The 23,407-nt window shown below is 40.8% G+C and overlaps 1 protein-coding gene across 24 annotated transcripts in view; it reads right to left on the bottom strand.

Annotated features, from left to right (window-relative positions):
- nedd4l.L (NEDD4 like E3 ubiquitin protein ligase L homeolog) overlaps positions 1–23,407 on the bottom strand; it is a 253,294-nt gene that overhangs the window by 80,406 nt on the left and 149,481 nt on the right. Inside the window, exon 1 of one of the 24 annotated variants that reach the window (XM_041570020.1) lies at positions 7,713–7,921. The exons of the other annotated variants lie outside the window; for them this stretch is intronic. Within the exon in view, the coding sequence (XP_041425954.1) occupies positions 7,713–7,778 (66 nt within the window). The 5' untranslated portion in view covers positions 7,779–7,921. Of the gene's footprint in view, positions 1–7,712; positions 7,922–23,407 lie in introns of those variants that run through there. 24 annotated transcript variants of the gene reach the window in all.

Below are 23,407 nucleotides of genomic sequence, written 5' to 3' on the forward strand. Positions count from 1 at the left end.
CATTATGGACTTGGCAACAGATTCTGCGAGCTCAGGAGGGGCAATTATTACTCTTTAACCCCTGATTAAACCAAAATACAGCATTTGTGCACATCCCGTGCCCAGTAGGGCTCATGTAGGAATGCAAGTGCAAAGCTCAAGTTTGGGTGCAAGTGTGAGTGTGTATTGATGCTATTCACAAAGGTACACGGCCCATACATAAAGCTGGCCTAGAAGTTATAGGGCCGCAAGCTAAGTGCAACCTCTCATATGTACCCCAAATTCACCCTCCCAACATGTCTGATGGATCGCTTGCCACTGTTACTGCAAATTCCTACTCACTTATACTCCATGCACTGCTACTGCAAACTCACTCCTACTCCGTGCATTACTACTGCAAAATCCTACTCACTTATAGTCCATGCACTGCTACTGCAAACTCCTACTCACTTATACTCCATGCACTGCTACTGCAAACTCCTACTCACTTATACTCCATTTACTACTACTGCAAACTCCTACTCACTTATACTCCATGCACTGCTACTGCAAACCCTTACTCCATGCACTGCTGCCGTAAAACCCCTACTCCATGCACTGCTACTGCAAACCCCTACTCCATGCACTGCTGCCGTAAAACCCCTACTCCATGCACTGCTACTGCAAACCCCTACTCCATGCACTGCTGCCGTAAAACCCCTACTCCATGCACTGCTACTGCAAAACTCACAGGATGGGCATAATATAGGCACCAGAGGCATTTACCAATGGTCCTTGTGCCCCCCCAAATTGCACCCTAGGCACATGCCTCTTCTGTGTACCTCTAGTTCCATCCCTGCCCATACATACTACTTGGTTTGCCTTATGCCACTGGAGAAATGGTTCTAATAAGGAGAAAGGTGTCATACCTACTCCAATAAGGACAATGGCTTGGTCAACTAAACTACATACAACCAACCATGATGCTGGGAACCATAAAAAATTCAAGGAACTAAAATCACCTCTGCCCTCTCCTAAGAAACCTCAGTCCATTATGGGCAAGTTGTACATACATACTAAATATCTTCACATACCAGCAAGAGGCCATTTTGATTGAGTCGTCTCCTAAAGAGACATCTGATTTTGTCCTTAAAGTCAGAAAGTCTGGAGAGCAGACTGCAGTCACCCAGAGTTGCAGATAGAAAGACTTGTAGACTACAGACAGAAGATTAAAGTTGGAATCACTGATACAGAGGTCAGTGATATGAGCAACGTAAGGTACAGGGAGGTGAAACTAATACACCAACGTCACATCACAGATTATTCCCGGAAGTTGGGAGACCAGATACTCCAGGTATTCTGGTGTGAATGTGGCACAAAGTATAAACAACACACATATCACCTGCATTACTGGGATTGATTTACTTTCTTGGAATGCTTAAATTAAAGATTACTCAGCCTAGACATTCAAGGTCACCGAGCTCAAAGTTTCTCCATGTCTGTAAGAGCAGCTGACTGATTAGTTTATTATAAGCAAGAGTGTGACGTAACACTACTTAGCTAGCATGGGTTAAACAGCCGACTGTCCATTACGTTCAACCTGTTCTACCACAATATATTCCATCAGTGCACCTATATACAGTCATATGAAAAAGTTTGGGAACCCCCTCTTAATTCTTTTTTTTTTTATCATTGGCTGAGCTTTCAAAGTGGCAACTAACAGTAGTATTTCAGCAGTGACATAATGTTAATTGGATTAACAGAAAATATACAATATGCATCATAACACAATTAGACAGGTGCATAAATTTGGGCACCACAACAGAGATATTACATCAATACTTAGTTGAGCTCCATTTGCAAATGTAACAGCCTCTAGACGCCTCCTATAGCCTTTGATGAGATGGATTCTGGATGTGAGTATTTTTGACCATTGGTCCATACAAAATCTCTCCAGTTCAGTTAAATTAGATGGCTGCCGAGCATGGACAGTCTGCTTCAAATCATCCCATAGATTTTCCATGATATTCAAGTCGGGGGACTGTGACGGCCATTCCAGAATATTGTACTTCTCCCTCTGCATAAATGTCTTTGTAGATTTCCAAGTGTGTTTAGGGTCATTGTCTTGTTGGAATATCCAACCCCTGTGTAACTTCAACTTTGTGACTGATGCTTGAACATTATCCTGAAGAATTTGTTGATATTGGGTTGAATTCATCCGACCCTCAACTTTAACAAGGGCCCCAGTAGTCCCTGAACTGGCCACACAGCCCCACAGCATGATGGAACCTGCACCAAATGTAACAGTAGGTAGTGGTAGTTAGGTAGTAGGTGTTTTTCTTGGAATGTGGTGTTCTTCTTAGACCATGCAAAGCGATTTTTATGACCAAATAACTAAATTTTTGTCTTATCAGTCCAAAGCACTTTGTTTTTGTTGAAAGTGGAGTAAATTATTTTGCAGGCGGAGAGGGGTTCCCAAACGTTTTCATATGACTGTATGTCAGGCTCTCTGCTTATGATACATACAAAACTCTTTGGTAAGGAATCCCAAACAGTTATAGTACTGAAGTGGTGTGCCTCTTCTATACTAATGATAGAACAGTTTTAATTCTAATCAGAGGGAAGGAAAAGTTCACCAAATGACGTCTAATAAAATTCTGACTTATGTGGCTCTTCAATGTGAAGATCTTGCATCCTGAAAGAAAGAAATGTCTTCTCCAGGAAATCAGTCTAAGGGATGATTTGATATTTTAATCAAGCAATAAAGTTGCCCACCTCTGAGTCCTCTCAACTCTCCTTTGCCATCCTTGTACCCTTACTTTAGTTGTTTTTTATCCTTCATACAAAGGTGAACCCTCCTATCTTCTGCTATCTCCTTCAAACACCCAGGTGCATTCTCCCAAAATATCCTATGTCCCTTCTGTAAACAAGTACACCGTCTTAACCTCCACTATATCCTTCACATAGCCAGAGACACCCTTCCAAGTTATCCTATGATCTTATTGCACTCACATGCACCCTCATTCAGAGGTGTGACCTCCCATGTTCTCCTGTGTCCTTCACATCCCAAAGGTGTTTTTGTGCACAAGTGCCCTCTTCTTATCTTCTCCTATGATCTTTTCACACCCATGTGCACTCTCTCAAGTTGTCCTATGTCCTTCTCAAACGTAAGTAAACTATCTTAACTTTTAATATGAACTTTGTTTACATTGTGCAACCTCTTGACTTCTGCTATGTCCTTCATATTCCTAGGTGTGGCCTCCAAGATATCCACCTGTCCTTCTATGCTAGGATGCAAAATCATGTTAAGATTGCATGGCCTGAAGTTTTGTGTTAAGATTTTAGGAATTTAAAGTTTTATTTGATAAAACACCCCTCTTAGACAGTTTGAACCTGCAACTATACATAGTAACAGAATAACATAGTAAGTTAGGTTGGAAAAAGACACACATCCATCAAGTTCAACCTTTAAACTCTATTTTAAACTGCCAGTTGATCCAGAGGAAGGCAATAAAACCCATCTGAAGCCTCTCCAATTTGCCTCAGAGGGGGAAAATTCTTTCCTGACACCAAAATGGCAATAGGACCAGTCCCTGGATCAACTTGTACTATGAGTTATCTCCCATAACCCTGTATTCCCTCACTTGCTAAACACCATCCAACCCCTTCTTAAAGCTATCTAATGTATCAGCCGGTACCACTGATTCAAGGAGACAATTCCACATCTACACAGCTCTCACTGTAACAAACCCTTCCGAATATTTCGGCAGAACCTCCAGTCTACTAATCGGAATGGGCGACATAGTTAACATAGTAGGTTAGGTTGAAAAAAGACACGTCCATCAAGTTCAAGCTTTAAAGTCTATATTTAACCTGCCTAACTGCTGCCAGAGGAAGGCAAAAAAACCCTCTTGAAGCCTCTCCAACTTGCCTCAGAGGGGGAAAAATTGTTCCTGACTCCAAAATCGGACCAGTCCCTATATAAGGATTTAGCATAGCAATACCAAAATAAATTGAAACCTGTATATCAATCTCTTTATAGACACAACAAACATTTAAGGCATGGCTCATGGCTGTATAAGACTGTTGGAAACAATGAGTAGCAGAAGACATGCTTTCATTCACATCCTTCCACACACAGAGCATTGTTACAAGAAGCTAAGCCCCAGCCATCCTCGGAACGAGTCACTAGATACAGACTTTGAGATGTGTGGGTGACAGGCCATCTGTTTGAGAGCTGCTGAATTTTGCAAAACAAGTGAATTTTAATAGTTTTAATGAAATGGTTTTCAGTTTGAATGTACACTAAGAATAACTGGCCAACGGATAGATATATTGACTCCATGGAAAGAATGGAAAGTGATGGGTCCCTAGAGGAGGCAGATTTTACCAGCAAACAAGGGACAATATTTGGGTATGATGCCATTCTTTCATTATATGTTGTAACTTCCAATATGCTTATGTGTTGGAGAATGCGGTGCATAAACCTCATAATACAGCCACAAGGGGGTGGAGGTGTAAGTTGCGAGTGGAGCACCATATTTATATGTCTAGGAAGTATTCTTTAAACATATATCTATATCAGGAACCAAATAAGATTATACTCAAATAGAAGAATTTTTGGTTTTGGTGCATTCCCTATACCAGGGGTCGCCAACCTTTTTTACCTGTGAGACACATTCAAATGTAAAACAAGTTGGGGAGCAACACAAGCATGAAAAAATGTTCCTAGGGTGCCAAATGAGAGCTTTGATTGGCTATTTGGTAGCCCCTATGTGGACTGGATGCCTATAGGAGGCTCTACTTGGCAATACACCTGATTTTTATACCATTAAAACTTGTATCTAAGCCAAGAATTCAAAAATAATCACCTGCCTTAAGGCAACACCCATGGGGTTGATGAGCAACATGTTGTTCTGAGCCACTGGTTGGGGATCACTGATCTATACCAATGCCGTGCACCTTTCACATATAAGTGGGACAACTATGTCATATAGCCAAATTAAATTAAAATGAATCTACCATACAAAGAAGTTCCCTGAAAGATCTTGGCTTCAAAAGCCAGGCTGTTCAATTTAACAGATTCAGATTGTGAATAATGAACCCTGACCTAGAAGAACCTTGTGGTGGGACAGATAACACGTTTTCCCTTCTGCAAACACTCACACACACTCTTTGAATCTACGGGCTGAAGACCCTGTTGCAGTAGTAGATTGCAGGACTCCAGACGAGGGTAAGTACAAGGTTCAGAAACAGCTGCAGGTATGCAGATATGTATATATTTGGATGGATACTTTGGTTTAATGGTTAACTTCCTCTTAAAGGGGGAAACAAGGTCGTACAATGTTCTTTGTATAATATTTCAAAGTCATGCCACGCAGAACTGCTTTCCTTTGTTTTCTTACTCGCTATATTTAGTTCTTTTGTTCTCTCCGATGTGTAATACCAGAAAGCCAAACACAACAAGTGTAAAACTTAACTCCTCTCCCTCCCACGTGACATTATGGTGGCAGCAGATGTAGGAGAGCCTTCGGGGGTCTCTATGATATCATATATATTAGGTTATCTGTATGAGGTAAACTACTGAGGCGGGCAATGGTGGGCAAGTGAGTACACAATCGTAGTGCAGGTATATACACTAATACACTATATGCAACGGGTAAAACCCTTTATTCTAGATGTGTCCATCATGGTTACTCTTCTTGAAGACTGGCAGAAGAACTAGGAAGGTACCAGATGCATTGCTTGATGCTGTGACTTTCCCTGCCATAGCCTGTGTCTGGTAACTAAAAACAACACATACAGCTCAGTGATGGGAACCTCTGCACTAACACTAAAGTTGATAAAGTTAATTAAGAGCTCAAAATAAAATTCTGCACCCTTGCCTATTTATGGGCTTTAGTCTTTCTGTGGGCGACTGATCTCCTCCAAATACTTCCCCACCAGCAACAAGTCTCCTTAAAGGGGAACTATCTTGAAAATTAACAATTAATGTAAGCTTCATCGTACTGAAATAGGAAACTTTCAAAATACAATCAATTAAATATTCTGCATTGTTTCTAAAACAATCAAGTTTATCTTCACTATTCCTCTCTCAGCATCTGTTAATTTTCATTCTGTCTTCATGCAGGAGTTGGGTGTCAGATATTCATTTTGTTAGATCCAATATATCTTATAGGGGGGGCTCCTTTTGCCTAGCAGATGTATTAGAGCTCACTCTATTAACTGATTCCAGTACAAACAAAGAATAACAAAATAACTGCTTTTTGCACAAATTCTGCATGTAGAGAGACATGATGTCTGGTGAGTTTAATAGAGTGAGCTCTAATACATCTTCTAGGCAAAAGGAGCCCCCCCTATAAGATATATTGGATCTAACAAAATGAATATCTGACACCCAACTGCTGCATGAAGAGAGAATGAAAATTAACAGATGCTGAGAGAGGAATAGTGAAGATAAACTTCATTATTTCAGAAACAATACATAATTTTCAATTGATTGTATTTACAACGTTTCTTATTTCAGTATGCTGAACCTCATATTCCCCTTTAAGTTTCCTCTCAAAACAACTTAGGAAAAAAACTAAGCTCCGCATATGATTTACAAGCAATTTACATTGTTGCCGATGGGGCGAGGACTCTCCTGAAAATGACAATATGAGTCGCAAATTCGGAAAAGTGATGTGTAGTTTTTACCACCCGTGATTTCAATTATCGCCAATGGAGAAGCATTTTCAGAAGATTTGTCACCCGTAGTTTCGCATTTTCCTCTCGGATGGCAAATCTCGCCATCAGCCATGGCCCTTAAGCCTGAACACTGGATTCCAAATCCACTATAACACTACTAGTAATTCCATAAAACAGCTCTCATAGGTTCAGTGATTTACCTAAACTTACACGGCACTGAATTCTCACTTGCCAAGTACTTGACACCCAATGGAGCTACAATTTTGCCATATGGAAAGGCAGATATTTTGGGGCTCCATGCCCAGTGATCAAGGGGGGGGCACCAAATCTGAGCACTGTGGCTGTAATGAATGTGTATTATAGTTATATACATAGATATACAGTTCTTATATGATCACACATATGTCCACATAACCCTATTCCCAATGATGCCATGAGCAATGCCAACGGAGTAGCCCTAGCAACAATATCCCACCCTCTGACCAGAGTTGGAGTGTGTGCCTTAAAGGAGATGGAAAGGTTAAAACTAAGTCAGCTTTATCAGAAAGGTCTATATATAAATACACAAGTAAACCCTCAAAGTAATGCTGCTCTGAGTCCTCTGTCAAAAGAAACATCACATTTCTTTCCTTCTATTGTGTACTCATGGGCTTCTGTATCAGACTTACTGTTTTCATCTTAAACCTCCAGGGCTAGGGCTTGAGCATGCTCAGTTTGCTCTTTTCTCCCTCCTCCCTGCTGTAATCTGAGCCCAGAGCTATGAGTGAGCAGGGAGAGACTCAGGCAGGAAGTGATGTCACAGCAAGCTAATACGGCAGCTGGTATCCTAAGCAAACAGAGACTGTGTCTAGAGCTGTTTACTCAGGTATGGTAAAGCATTCTGCAGAATAAATATAGTCTTATAGCTTGTACTATTGTGGCTAATCTATTGTCAATAAACTGCTTCAGTAGCTTTCATTCTCCTTTAACAGCAGACATACAAGAATGCTGGTATATATACAGTACATAAGGGGATACACAATACATAAGCAGAGGTTAATAGGCACACGTGTGTTCCTTGCGCTTACCTGTCCATCTCGACCTTGAGCATCATTTAGTAGATCACCGTACCGGTCGGATCGAGCTCTGTACATGACTCAATGTATTGAGCACCGATTCCCTACACCCCTATCCTGCAAAGAAGCCTTTTCATTGTGCCTGTATCCCTCGCAGGCACATAAAGAGAAGCTGCTGATGGAGCTCCGAGATAATGTTCCCGGGACACGGCGTTCACTAATCTGGTGCCCTCCCACCACCACAGTGAGCGAGACGTGAGGGATTAAGCACGATGTTAAAGTTACAAAGACAAAAGAGCAAGTGTCCCAAAATAGTTCCAGCCGGTGGGGAAAAGCATAGCTGAGCACTGCCATGACAACTAGATCTTAACACACAAAAAAAATAGGTGCCACCTACATATCAGTCATTGTTACTGTGCAATTTCACTCCCATTCCCCAGTCATTACACACACGTTTTTTTCAGCATTAGCAGTCGGAACACGCACTGTAATTAAAATAATTGTTCGCCATTAATTTGGCAGTCACCAACGTGTCACTCATAATTTGTAGAGTTAAACACGGCTGCGTTATGTTGTCTAGTGCGGAGAAGAGCGGAGCCCCTATAGAATCATGACACATAAAGTCCCATTGCATTATGACTTTCCTCTAAGTGTGGCCCTAACTGTCAGCTGGTCCAGAGTAAAGCATAGAAGCTGTCAGAAAGGCTACAGGGCTGATTATTACATTCTGATGCAGGCTGCACTGGTTATTAATCAGCCTTGTATTGTGAATTTTATACTGTACAGGTATGGGACCTGTTATCCAGAATGCTCGGGACCTGGGGTTTTCCGGATATAGGATCTTTCCGTAATTTGGGTCTTCATGCCTTAAGTCTACTAGAAATTCATTTAAACATTAAATAAACCCAATAGGCTGGTTTTGCTTCCAATAAGGACTATTTATATCTTAGTTGGGATCAAGTACAAGCTACTGTTTTATTATTACAGAGAAAAAGGAAATTTTTAAAAATTTGGATTATTTTGATAAAATGGAGTCTATGGGAGACAGCCATTCCGTAATTCAGGGCTTTCTGGATATCGGGTTTCCAGATAAGGGATCCTATACCTGAATATATACAGAATATTTTGAGTGGTTCCCTAACAGGACTGGTCTAGGAGTCAAAATAGGCCCTGCCATTCCAAATACACAGAGGCCCAAACAGCCCCCCACCACCAGCCCAATAAATAGGAAGTGTCTTACAGCAGCCCCTCTGGCATACCTTCCAACTGTCACGTTTTTCTCAGGACAATCCCAATATTGACAGCTGACAGAAACAATTGTAACTATTTAAGATAAGCAGGTATCTTGGGGGAAACTGACTCGCAACTTAAAGGGGAATTGACCTTCATTAGCAAAACTAAAATAACACATAAAAACCACAGAAATGTGTTCAAACTTTCCATAACCTGCCAAATTTTGTACAATTATCAAGGTAAGTAGGGGGTGTGGCCACAAAAATGGGCATGGCTTTTTGTCCCTCTTTCTGTTTCCAAAATGTTGGGAGGTAATGTATACTTCTGAAATTTGCCAGAATCCACAGATTGCCAGTCCGGGTCTGATCCCTAAACTCAGGTGAGTGACAGCAGCCCAGAGAATGTGCTGGGAATCAGCAAAGAAGAAGATGGGGAGCTACTGGGGGTAGAATCCTGCAGCGGGGCAGGCACCCACGGAACACCCATTTGGTCTGAATATCTATCCCTTCTGTCACCAACATGAGGGCAGTCTGTGGGATTCCTTTAGGTTCAGCTTGCCAGTAGTAGGTGGCCATGTGACTCCACTTCTGGTTTACGTGACCTCACTTCCCACTTCTGGTTTACGTGACCTCACTTCCCACTTCTGGTTTACGTGACCTCAATTCCCACTTCTGGTTTACGTGACCTCACTTCCCACTTCTGGTTTACGTGACATAACTTGCCACTTCTGGTTTACGTGACATAACTTGCCACTTCTGGTTTACGTGACCTCACTTCCCACTTCTGGTTTACGTGACCTCACTTCCCACTTCTGGTTTACGTGACATCACTTGCCACTTCTGGTTTACGTGACATCACTTGCCACTTCTGGTTTACGTGACCTCACTTCCCACTTCTGGTTTATGTGACCTCACTTCCCACTTCTGGTTTATGTGACATCACTTCCCACTTCTGGTTTACGTGACATCACTTCCGGCTTACGCAATGTGTAAACTGGGGATGGGTTGGGTTTTCAAGGATAAGGAAAAAAATGTGGGTAAAGGGGGTTCAAGGTAAACGAGTTTGGGGCGGGAATGGGTATGCAAAAACAGACTTGTGCAGGACTATAACTGGGGGCATCTTCAGAAACACATATCTTGCTGTGGTTCTGTATCAATGGGCACAACGTACATGCATCAAACATCCGGCACCCATATTGCTCTCAAGAAGAACGTTTGGAAATGACACAAACCGGACTTGGAATACTTTTATCTCAATTGCCTCTGATTTGTGTAAGCGCAAACAAAAGGGGTTGTTCAACTTTAAATAAACTTTTAGTATGATGTAGAGAGTGATATTCTGAGACAATTTGCAATTGGTCTTCATTTTTTATTATTTGTGGTTTTAAGTAATTTAGCTTTTCATTCGGCAGCTCTCCAGTTCGTAATTTCAGCAATCTGGTTGCTAGGGACCTAATTACCCTAGCAACCATTAGACTGAAGTATGAATTGGAGAGGTCTGAAAAGAGGAGTCATAAAAAAAGCAATAACAATACATTTGTAGCCAGCACAAAGCTGGAAAGAGTCAGAAGAAAAAGGCAAATAATTAAAAAACTATATATAAAAAAAAAATACCTAATGAAAACCAATTCAAAAGTTGCTTAGAATTAGAACATACTTGAAAGTGAACCCCTTTAAGGGCAGAGACACATGCTGCTATTTTGGGAGATACGTCGCCCAGCAACAAATCGCCTCTTTTCAGGCGACTCATCTCCCCGAACTGCCTTCCCGCCGGCTAGAATCGAAATCGCCGTTAGGATGGCACTCAGAGTGATTCGTTTTGCGAAGTTGCCTGTTGCAACTCAAGAGGAAACTTCGGGCGATTTCTGAAAATGAAGCGCTCCGGGTGCCATCCAGCTGGCGATTTAGATTGTAGACGGCAGGAAGGCTTTTCAGGGAGATTAGTCGCCTGAAGAAGAAGTGATTTGTCGCTGGGGGCGACTAATCTCCAGTAATAGCAGCGTGTGTCTCTGCCCTTAAAGGGGTTCACTTCCAAGTATGTTATGGAATGGCTAATTCAAAGCAACTTTTGAGTTGATTTTCATTAGGTATTTTTTTTTATAATTTTTTAATGATTTTCCTTCTTCTTCTGGCACCCAACTGCTGCATGAAGACAGAACGAAGAGAAACAGATGCTGAGAGAGAAATAGTGAATATAAACTTGATTATTTCAGAAACGGTACAGAATATTTAATTGATTGTATTCAGAAAGTTTCTTATTTCAGTATGATGAAGCTTATATTACATTTTTTTTTCGTGATAGTTCCCCTTTAAGCTTTACTTCTCCTTTTATGTTATGTCATTTGTCTTGAAATAAATCTGCTGATTCCCGGGCAAAATGAAACTAATCATTTAAAAGTGAAAATGTACAAGACAGGGCTGCCCCTTATCTCCTCTCCTGTTCATTATCATGCTGGAACCATTCCTGCAGAAGATTAGACAAAATGCGAATATACCAGGGGTTCGCATTAACGGTTTTAGTTATAAGATAGCAGCATACGCCGACGACATGCTCTTTTTTATAACGGAACCCAACACGTCGCTCCCCAATCTAATGCAAGAATTTGATGCATATGGCGCTATAAGCAACATAAAGATCAATCAGCAGAAATCCAGCTTCCTCAACATCTCCCTTGCCCAACAAGACTGGCAGCAAATACAACGCAAATATAAATTTACAATAGAACGCAGACATCTCACTTACTTGGGACTTAAAATCTCAGCAAATATTTCGGAAGGAATATCTCTTAATATATACTGCTTAAAAAGATCCGATCAGAATTACAACAATGGGATAAACCAGGCTTCTCATGGTTCGGGCGCATCAATACTGTTAAAATGATCATTCTCCCCCGCTTTCTCTTGTTCCAAACTATCCCATTTCCCATACCCAAAACGTTTTTTAAAAGATCTGCAAGCAGCTATATCTCGTTTCATTTGGAGCAACCATAAAGCACGTCAGAGTTTACCCTGTGCGGATCTTCGTGAATTAGCGTTGTCCAGGCGAATTTACGCCTGGCAAAGTGTTGCGATGTGCGCGAAGCCATCGCTGGCGAATTTTCGCCTGTTAGTGAATTTGCCCCTAAGTGTCATGAGTGTAAAATGGATCACGTTATGTTGTGGTACAAGTGATGCTGTAATATGCATAAACCTGAAATGTGATCATATTTTGTCCTTATTTAATGCAAACAAACAAAATAAAGAATTAAAAAAAAAAAAAAAAAAGTGAAAATGTAAAAACGAGAGGGTTCGTTAAAACACAGAAAGTCTACCTCCCTATTCAAGGTAACGCCAGAGGCGTACTCAACAATGCACTGATTAACGAATGTATGTCCTGTGCTGAACTGAGCTGTATCTGAACTCTGTATCTAATTATAGCCCTTAATTGCAGGAAGCAGCACTAATAATATGTCTGATTATGTTTATTTTAATTACATCTAATGTCAGTACACAGATATTCCATGTGATAGAGATCATAAAGGGGAACAACACCCAAACTGAAAATAAATAAATAAATGCATTGTGAAAGAAAATGCAGCTAAAAATCAATTGCCAATATTCATTCATTCAAACATGTACATGGGGTTTCAAGTTATTTGTAAATTTCTATTGAAATCTCTATTTGTTTGAAATTTTCTATCCTCTGTATCGATCTCCTTAATCTCACCTTCCAAACACTTTTTTCAATTCAGTTATTTTTAGATTGTTCCCCAGAAATAAAGATTTTTTAAATTACTTTCCATTATTTATTTTTTACTATTTTTCCAAAATCTAAGTTTAAAGTTGAATGTCCCTGTCTCAGGTGTGTGAGTCTGACAGCTCAGTAATTCAGGTGCAGATTCTGAACTGTTACAATTTTGCAACATTAAGTTGATCCATTTCTCAGCAGCATCTCTGGAGTATTAGCAACTATTGTATCAAGTCTAACAGCTGCCTGTAATGAAACCCAGAGATTCTGCTCAGCAGGGACAAAGATAACAAACGTATCAACTAAATGTATCAATTTAGAACAGTTTGCAGGGTCGGCGACCCCCCCTCTCAGAGCTGCTTCAGAAGGTGAAAAATGACACTTAACACTTCAATATTAGAAAAACAATCACACATAGAAAATAGAAAGTCATTGGAAAAAATCGTTATTTCTGGTGATCTGTCTGAAAACAACTAGTTGTTTGAAGGTGGATTCTGTTTTATGATGTAGTTTTTATTTCTAAATGACACTGTTTACACTGCAAATAATTCACTCTACAATATAAAATTTCATTCCTGAACCAACAAGTGTATATTTTTAGTTGTATATTGGTGTGTAGGTGCATCTCAGGTCATTTTGCCTGGTCCTGTGCTTTCAGAAAGAGCCAGCACTTTAGGATGGAACTGCTTTCTGGCAGGCTGTTGTTACTCCTACTCAATGTAACTGAATGTGTCTCAGTGGGACCTGGATTTTACTATTGAGTGCTGTTCTTAGATCTACCAGGCAGCTGTTATCTTGTGTTAGGGAGCTGCTATCTGGTTACCTTCTCATTGTTCTGTTGTTAGGCTGCTGGGGGGAAAGGGAGGGAGGTGATATCACTCCAACTTGCAGTACAGCAGTAAAGAGTGATTGAAGTTTATCAGAGCACAAGTCACATGACTGGGGGCAGCTGGGAATCTAACAATATGTCTAGCCCATGTCAGATTTCAAAATGAAATCTCAAAAAAAACCTGTTTGCTCTTTTGAGAAATGGATTTTGGTGCAGAATTCTGCTGGAGAAGCACTATTAACTGATTCATTTTGAATAAAAAAAAAACAGTAAAGGGACAGTAACATCAAAGAATGAAAGTGTTTTAAAGTAATAAAAATATAATGCAGTGTTGCCCTTCACTGGTAAAACTATTCCTAACTACTATAGTTTATATAAATAAGCTGCGGTGCAGCAATGGGGGCAGCCATTCAAAGGAGAAAAGGCTCAGGTTACACAGCAGATAAGCTCTGTAGAACATAATGGTGTTATCTGTTATTAACTATTTAAGCTGTGTCATATAGTCTTTTTTTAAATTTCCACCATTGCTACACAGCAGCTTGTTTATATGAACTATAGTAGTGTTTCTGAAGGAAACAGGTCAGTTTTACCAGTGCAGGGCAATACTACATGATATTTTCATTACTTTTTATTACTGTTGCATTGTTTGGTGTTACCCCCACTAACAATATACAGGGAATATAATCCACCCATTTCTATACACTAAAAATCACCCCAAATAAAAACCAGTCCTCAATGGTTAGTTATGAGTCAACAAATTTTGTATCTTAAAGGAGGGCTTGAGTCTTAAAACACTATTATATAGTGAATAAATGACCACTTTTTGTAAAATATAAGGATATTATAAGTCATCGAGGAGTTCCATGACCACGAGGCCAAAGGCCTAGTGTTTTTATACAGGTCATGGAACTCCGAGGATACTTCTTATATCCTCATATTTTCCAACAATATTTATTTATTATAATACACAAGTATTAGTGAGTCATGTGACAAAAATGACATCACTACTCACCATTTATAACGGATGACATCACTAGTCACCGATTATAAGGATATAATATACAAGATATTCATGGCCTTTGTGCATTATATAAGGTTACAAGAGATCACGTGGAGGTGCCACACCATGTGCCTGGTTCATTATAATATTTACAGAAAGTGACTAACACTAATGAACAACTAGGGCAGAACTGGCGTGACTAGAGGGCAGGGACCAAAACATACCAATATATTGGCTCAGGAACCCTGCAGGGTCAAAAAGCAACCAAAAATAAGCACAAACTCCACCCTACTGCTATTCTCAGATGTTGCGGAACTACGCATCCCATGCTTCTCAATAATCCAGAGGCAGCTGTAGAGCTAAAAGAGTTGTCCAAGCTGTTGCCCTACAGGTGTTATCTAGCAACAATTCCGAGCGTGCACCCCGGGGAATGGAATCATGTTACAAGTGCAGGGAGAGATCTATCAGTTGCATTTATACAGTAAGTCCAAACATATAACAGGGAAGAGCCGTGTGTGAAGTGAACAGTGAAAAGCAGCAGCGGTGTCTCTCTGTCCTTTCCCCAGCTGTGGACCTCCATGCTTGAGAATCAGTAACAAAGTGCTGGAATCTCTCTGACTATAAGTCCTATATCCAATCCTGTAGCTCACCAGCTGCTGCAGAACATGAAATCCCCCAAATTCACCCTCCAATGGCTGGACATCTTTATGGCACGCACATTAGTGGCTAAAAAAGTCTTTCTAAAGCAGAGGTGTTCTTTTTTTTTTGTTGTTGTTGGATTCCCAAGTCTCAACCAGAAAGGAAAGCACTGTGGCAGCTCCTTCTCTGGATGGAATAAGCTGCATGTAAAGTAGTAAATAGAATAACTACCGTATATACTCGAGTATAAGCCGAGTTTTTCAGCCACCAAAATATGCTGAAAAACTCTACCTCGGCTTATACTCGGGTCAAGCGCAAAAACAAGAATAGTCGCCAGCGTCTAAGAATAGTCGCCGGCGCCTAAGAATAGTCTCCGCTGTCCAAGAATAGTCTCCAAGAATATTTGCCCGGCGTACAAGAATGGTCACCTTTAAAGGAGAACTAAAGCCTAACAAAAGAAGTGGCTAGAAATGCTGTACATGATGTTTTGTGCTTCTGTACCAGCCCAAGGCAACCACAGCCCTTTAGCAGTAAAGATCTGTGTCTCCAAAGATGCCCCAGTAGCTCCCCATCTTCTTTTCTGCTGTCACTTACTAAGCTTAGGGACCCACTCACAATATACAGTACACATAGAATAGAAATGTCACAATATAAGGCTGATTAGTAATTAATACAGATAATTACTACATGGCAGCACAGAAACCAGTGCAATTAGCATCAGAATTTAATAATCAGCAAACCTGTAGCATCAGCTTATATTACAGGGGAAGCTCATTTTCTGCTGGATAATTAGTGACGTGCAATAAGTTCACTATATAAAATATGGCATTTGTAGCCATATTCATTTTTAGGGTTCACCTTTAAGATAACCTTTCATGTGTTATAGAATGGCCAGTTCTAAGCAAGCTTTCAATTGTTCTTTTTTTTTTATAGTTTTTAAATGATTTGCCTTTTTCTTCTGACTCGTTCCAGCTTTCAAATGGGGGTCACTGACCCCCACCTATAAACAAATGCTCGGTAAGGCTACAAATTTATTGTTATTGATCATTTTTATTTCTCATCTTTCTATTCAGGCCTCTCCTATTCATATTCCAGTTTGCATGGTTGTTAGGGTAATTTGGAGCCTGGCAACCAAACTGCAGAAATTGGAGAGCTGCTGAATAAAAAGCCAATTAATAAAAAATGAAAACAAGTTGGAAATATACTCAGAATATCACTCTTCTCATCATTCTAAAAGTTAACACAAAGGTGAACAACCCCTTTGATGGGAATTGTAACATTCTTATCTTCTTACTATATACAGAGGGCACATCATTGTCATTTTCGGCTCATTTCAGGGGTGAGGTGCCATTGAGGGGCTCTTGGCTTCATCCCTGCTACCCACCCCCTCAGCACTGAAACAGGTGACAATGTAAATGGGCTACAACAGGACTTAAAAAAGATAAAGCAAATTATGAATTCTCAATGACTGGCACAGCAGCAACTGCCAATCACACACTGAAGCTATTCATTAATCCCGGTGCCTTACACTTACTAGGGATAGTGTGTTCTCAGCAGGGAATGCACATGTCCTGCTTGTATTTTTGTACAGGTTAAAGGGCAACTACAGTTCACAAATAGCAATAACTACTGAGCTGACACTTCCAAATTAACCATTTATTATCATGATCTTTTATTTCAGTTGCCTTTATTGCCTAGAGCTAAACACATTCGCTGGCTAAGGAAACTGACTTAGTACCCGGCTCAGTAAGTCCTGTTAGAAATGTTCTCTATCTATACATATTACATTTCAGTTCCGAGCACTGTTTGTTTATACTGACATCACTCTTTTCTAAAATAGAATGCTGCTTTTCATTTGGACTATGATAAATAAGTGGCAAGTCCAATCACCCACCCATATGTTACAAATTACAGGGAACAATATGGCCAGGCTAAAGGTGGCCATAGATGTGGAGATCCGCTCGTTTGGCGTTGTCGCCAAACAAGCGGATCTCTCCCCGATATGCCCACATTAATGTGGACGATATTTGGCTGATCCAATCGTGGGCCCAATGATTGGTTCATAATGCATCTGAAACGGGCAGTCGGATGGTGGGTCCGCATAAACGCACAGATGCAGCCGCGATCCAACGGGATTTTTTAACCTGCCCGATCAAGATCTGGCTGACTTTCGGCCAGATATCGATCGGGAAAGCCTGTCTGATGGCTCCCCACTGGGGCCAATAAGCTGCCTACTCGGTCTGTCGGCAGCTTTTATCGGCCCGTGTATGGGGGACTTTATTTACTGATTTGGGCCAAAATTCCCAGACCCTGACTGGTATGGGGGCAGTTTTTACAGCCACTTTTATGATCCCATGAAACTGCAGGTGGCCATTCCAAGGCAGGGATTCTTAACCTATAGGTCAGGAACCAAAACTGGTTCATCATACCCTTTAGTGCGGGTGTCCTTGACTCCTTTAATACCACAAATTTCTTTCTGTCATCCATACATGGGCTGAAAAGCTGACAATGTGGCCCTTCCATCCTGAATCTGCAGTTTATTGGCCCGTGTATTAGTGGTATGTGGGCCGACCCAATACCCACGGGTGGCAGGTGGGTGCGGGTTGAGCTCTTCTCCTGCTCTCCCCACCCGCCATCTTCAAATGCCGGCAACCGACTTCTGGTTTTACAGTGTTGTGTCTGCTCTCCCCGCCCCTTTTTTGACGTCATCGTCTGGGCGGCGTGGGTCTATAAAAGGACCCCCGGAAGCGGGTGCGGGTATTAGCAGGGCAGGTTAGGGTTAGGGAGACCCTGACCCGCACATCACTACCGTGAATGAATGCCTCCTAATATCTGTTAGGTCAAAGCTTAGTGGAGCCTCTAGCTGACCTTTAAAGTAACATTTAGTATGTAGTAGATAGTGATATTTTGAGACAATTTGCAATTGGTTTTCATTTTTTATAATTGGTAGTTTTTGAGCTTTTTATTCAGCAGCTCTCCAGTTTGTAATTTCAGCAATCTGGTTGCCAGGGTCCAAATTTACCTAGCAACCATGCATAGATTTGAATAAGAGACTGGAATATGAATAGGAGAGGCCTGAATAGAAAGATGAGCAATAAAAAGAAGCAATAACAATAAATGTGTAGCCTTACAGAACATTTGTTTTTTGATGGGGTCAGTGACCCCCAATTAAAAGCTGGAAAGAGTCAGAAGAAGAAGGCAAATAATTTAAAAACTATAATAAAGAAAAAAATCAAGGCCAAAGGAATAGTTGCTTGGAACTGACCATTCTATAACCTACTAAAAGTTAACTTTTAATAATGTCAGTAATAATGTACAGTAAATATGGGATGTATTTTTATTATAACTCAGATCACTGTATTTAAGAAGAAGGCCTATCTTGTACATAGTAACTACGGTCTACACTGTTGCTATAGCAATGCAATCCTTAAAAATATACCACTTTCATCAATTAAACCTATTATCTGATTCATAATGCAATCGCTGCCCTCCCAAACTTCTCTGAGTGGAACAGGAGACATGGGAAAGGTCATAAACACTTGGTGGTTGCAGGACTACAGACGCCCCGTATGAATGTTTTCACTCGAGATAAATAAGGCCGGAGCAGCTGCGGCTTACCCTCCGGTGGGGATTCCTAGGATCAGTCACATTATACACACAGCTCAGGGTCATTGGGATTGCGGGAAGAAGGTTTTACCTTCCAGCCACCAGGCTACCCATCCAATGTCTCTCAATGAAGAGCGTTTCTATACAGCAGCCACATAACACAGTCTAGAATGGATAAAAAGGCTACAGACTGTGATATTTCCGCAGATATAAAGGTGAGTTTTTTGTTCTCTGTTGCATTAAAATCAAGTCTCAGGTTAAAATAAAATCCAAGATTTGATCCCAAGATTCCAGTACTGAGAGCATACAGTATATACCATGTCACTTAATTATCCAATTTACAGAAGCTGCCCTGAGAGACTGAAAATATCAACCCTTAGAATGAGCTCCGGACAATAGACAGCAGTTTGGGTTGGGTTTTAGCTCTATGGGCCTGGCGTAGCTTCACTCTCTCCTTTAATTGGCTCTTCCCTCTTGTATAACCATATAACCCTATCTTAACAAATGGAAAGAGTACATCCCGACTAAAGAACAGTCATTTCCAGCTGAATCATCAAGCTTTACAAGAATATGGAAATGTGATGCAATAGGTGCTACAGATACTGTTTCCACTTGACACATTAGGTTACATTGCATAACATCGGCCTATTACGCAACTTTCATTTGACATCCGAGAATTAATTCCTGCAGAAATAAAACAAACAAAAATAAGAAAACCTGCTCTGTGAACCTATGAGTGAATTAAAGCACATATCTCTGCATGAGTATGAATTTAATTTGTATATAAAAGCAACACCATGGAAGACTGGAAGGATGGTATTGTTCCTAGGAAGGCAGTAGTTTGGATGATGCTCTCCCTAAGAAAGCTGTAGGTTGGATGATGCTGTCCCTAAGAAGGCTGTAGGTTGGATGATACTGTTTCTAAGAAGGCTGTAGGTTGGATGATACTGTTTCTAAGAAGGCTGTAGGTTGGATGATACTGTTTCTAAGAAGGCTGTAGGTTGGAGGATACTGTTTCTAAGAAGGCTGTAGGTTGGATAATGCTGTCCCTAAGAAGGATGTAGGTTGGATGATACTGTTGCTAGGAAGGTTATAGGTTGAATAATGCTGTTCCTAAGAAGGATGTAAGTGGGATGATACAGTTGGTATGAAGGCTTTAGGTTGGATGATGCTGTTCCTAAGAAGGACGTAGGTTGGATAATATTGTTCTTAGAAGGGTTGTGAGTTGGATAATGCTGTTCCTAAGAAGGCTGTAGGTTGGACGATGCTGTCCCTAAGTAAGCTGTAGGTTGGATGATGCTGTTCCTAAGAAGGCTGTAGGTTGGATGATATTGTTGTTAGGAAGGCTGTAGGTTGGATAATGCTATTCCTAAGAAGGCTGTAGGTTGGACGATGCTGTCCCTAAGTAAGCTGTAGGTTGGATGATGCTATTCCTAGGAAGGCTGTAGGTTGGATGATACTATTGCTAGGAAGGCTGTAGGTTGGATGAAACTGTTGCTAGGAAAGCTGTGGGTTGGATAATGCTGTCCATAAAAAGGCTGTAGGTTGGATGATACTGTTGTTAGGAAGGCTGTAGGTTGGATAATGCTGTTCTTAAGAAGGCTGTAGGCTGGATGATGCTATGCCTAGGAAGGCTGTAGGTTGGATGATACTGTTGCTAGGAAAGCTGTGGATTGGATAATGCTGTTTCTAAAAAGGCTGTAGGTTGGATGATACTGTTCCTATAAAGGCTGTAGGTTGGATGATGATGTCCCTAAGAAAGCTGTAATTTGGATGATGTTGTTCCTAAGAAGGCTGTAGGTTGGATGATACTGTTCCTAAAATGGCTGTAGGTTGGATGATACTGTTGCTAAGAAGGCTGTAGGTTCAATGATACTGTTATTAGGAAGGCTGTAGGATAGATAATGCCGTTCCTATGAAGTATTAAGGTTAAACGATGCTGTTCCTAGGAAGGATATAGGATGGATGATACTGTTCAATGGCGTAACTACAGAGGAAGCAGACCCTGCGGTTGCAGGGAGGCACAGGGGGCCCATTGAGGCTCTAATTAATGGGCAATTTCAATATATTGTGGTAGAAGAGGCCACCTCATCAATATTTTGGGGCCCTAAATTGAATTTGCTGTGTGGTCCAGTAACATCTAGTTAATTCACTGATACTGTTCCTAGGAATGACATAGGTTGAATAATATTGTTTCCATGAAGGATGTAAGTTGTATAACAGTGTTCCTAGGAATGCTTAGGAATGCTGTAGGTTTAATATTGTTCCTGGGAATGTGGTTGGTTGGATGACACTGTTCCTAGGATAATTTTCCTAGGAATGCTGTAGCTTGGGTAATACTTTCTAGGAAGTCTGCATGTTGGGGAGATGTTGTTCCTAGGAATGCTGTAGGTTGTATGATACAACTTTTCACAGGATTAGGTTCCACTGCCATGTGTTCAAGAAAAGCCCAATGTGGTTACAAATGTTTTTGCATTAATTAAACGGGAGACTGCTGCACCTACAGTGTTATCAGCAAAACATTCTGAGCAAATCAGTAGAAAGATCTATTTATACATGTGACGGATGTGGCCCTGCTTGTGTGTGTGAGTTTGTGGGTAAGAAAACTTCTATTTGAGGTTGTAAGTCAGACTGGGCCAGCGGGACACTGGGTGGGCCCGGCCCTAATGGGCACCCACTGGCAAAGACCGTTCCTCTAATCTGCCAAACCCTAAAATAACGGTGCGTGGTGTGTGCCGCATTCGCGCATTTGCCCCTGAAGTTTGGAACCCGGTGGGCTCCCCCTGCTCCAGTCCGACCCTGGTTGTAGGGCTCTTTAACTAATACAGGTGCTAAACTTTGCTAACCCACAGCAACAACTTATCAATTAGTTCTCATCAATTTAGATGAAAACCTTAAAAACTAGTGTTTGGATTGGCTGTTAGTGCAGTGTAGCGGTTACGTTATTAAATGAGCCCGTCTGGTCCTCTTTGAGTGGTTAGGGGATTTGATATTCAGGCAGCTTTTCCCTCTTCTACTGTGTGTCATTTTATTCATTTGTATACATGTTTGTCCTTGTTCAATCAACAGCTGCCTCCCAGTTCTACATCTCTCTGACATGAGAGAGTAAGAGAGTGCAGGGGATCACAAGCAATAACATGCCCCATCTTTTATAGACAGCCTACAATCACAGCCATTCGGCACTCATAAAACAAAATTAACAGCACTGTTCTATTCATGCTCTTGCACGGGTAGTCGTTGGTAATCCATCCAATGGTGAGTCCATATAAACATCTGATTTGAGTCTTGTTACAGTCTCAATTAAAGGGATACTGTCATGGGAAAACATGTTTTTTCCCCAAATGCATCAGTTAATAGTGCTGATCCAGCAGACTTCTGCACTGAAATCCATTTTTCAAAAGAGCAAACAGATTTTGTTTATATTTGATTTTGAAATCTGACATGGGGCTAGACATATTGTTAATTTCACAGCTGCCATCAGTCATGTGACTTGTGCTCTGATCCCTTTAACCACAAAGGCACCATGGGTTTCAGTCTCATACCCAGGCGTCCACTTGAAACCCCAATGGATGTCCCATGACATCCCAGTAACATGTCCAAGGGGGTTATTTATTAAAGTCCAAATGCCAAAAGCTCAAAAAATATAGTTTTTTTTACTATAACCTGGGATTTTTTATGATTTATTATATCCCCCGAGGATGCCAAAAGTCTGAAAAAACTCAGTCTCCAGGCTGTCGGAGTCCTGTAGGGGTCAATGGCAAATGTCCCATTTCAAATTTGAAGATATCATGGTCTGTGATGAGTTTTGGGAAAAAATCTAGAGTTTTCAAAAGAAAAAAAAATGGAGCATTTCAGGCATAAAACACAAAAAATGTGGGGTTTTTTCGCAAATAAACTTTTTTTTTCAAGTTTTTTTCCAAACCAATTTTATAGAGTTTTTTCAATGATATGTAAGGCCAAATCGTGGATTCTAGTTTGGTCGGACTTTTTTTACTTAAAAAATCTGGGAAAAAATCAGCTTTTGATAAATAACCCCCCAAATGTCGAGCTTCTGTTTTTTGGGTTCCAAAATGTTTGCACTGCCCCAAGCACCGTGATAAAAACCCTCCAAACGTTGTGAGCAACAAGTTCCAGTTGGGAGGCATAACCCCTATGTTCTAAGTATGTGCATATATGTGCAATAGGTGGGATACAACATATATATATATATATATATATATATATATATATATATATATATATATATATATTTATATATATATATATATATATATATATATATACAGGGCCACCATCAGGGGGGGACAGGGAGGACAAGTGTCCCGGGCCCGGCATGAAGGGGGGCCCAGCAGAGCTGCACTTTTGAAAGAGCCGGGCCCCCCTTGAGAGCGCCCGAGCCGTGAGGCCATTTTTCAAGTCCCGAACAGCGAAATGCGGCTGTTCTATAGACCCCTGCCACCAATGTTTTTTTTTTCAAATATTTTTTGGGGCCCCAATTTTTTTTAACTTGTAAGGGGGGTCCTGCCACCAATTTTTTTTTAAAAAAAATATTCTTTGGGGCCCCAATTTTTTTTAACTTGTAAGGGGGGCCCTGGCACCAATACTTTTTAAAAAAAAACTTTTATGGGGGGCCCTGGCGTCAATGTTTTTTTTTTTTTTTAACTTATAAGGGGG

The sequence above is a fragment of the Xenopus laevis genome, chromosome 1L (assembly GCF_017654675.1).
Source record: "Xenopus laevis strain J_2021 chromosome 1L, Xenopus_laevis_v10.1, whole genome shotgun sequence".
Taxonomy (NCBI): domain Eukaryota; kingdom Metazoa; phylum Chordata; class Amphibia; order Anura; family Pipidae; genus Xenopus; species Xenopus laevis.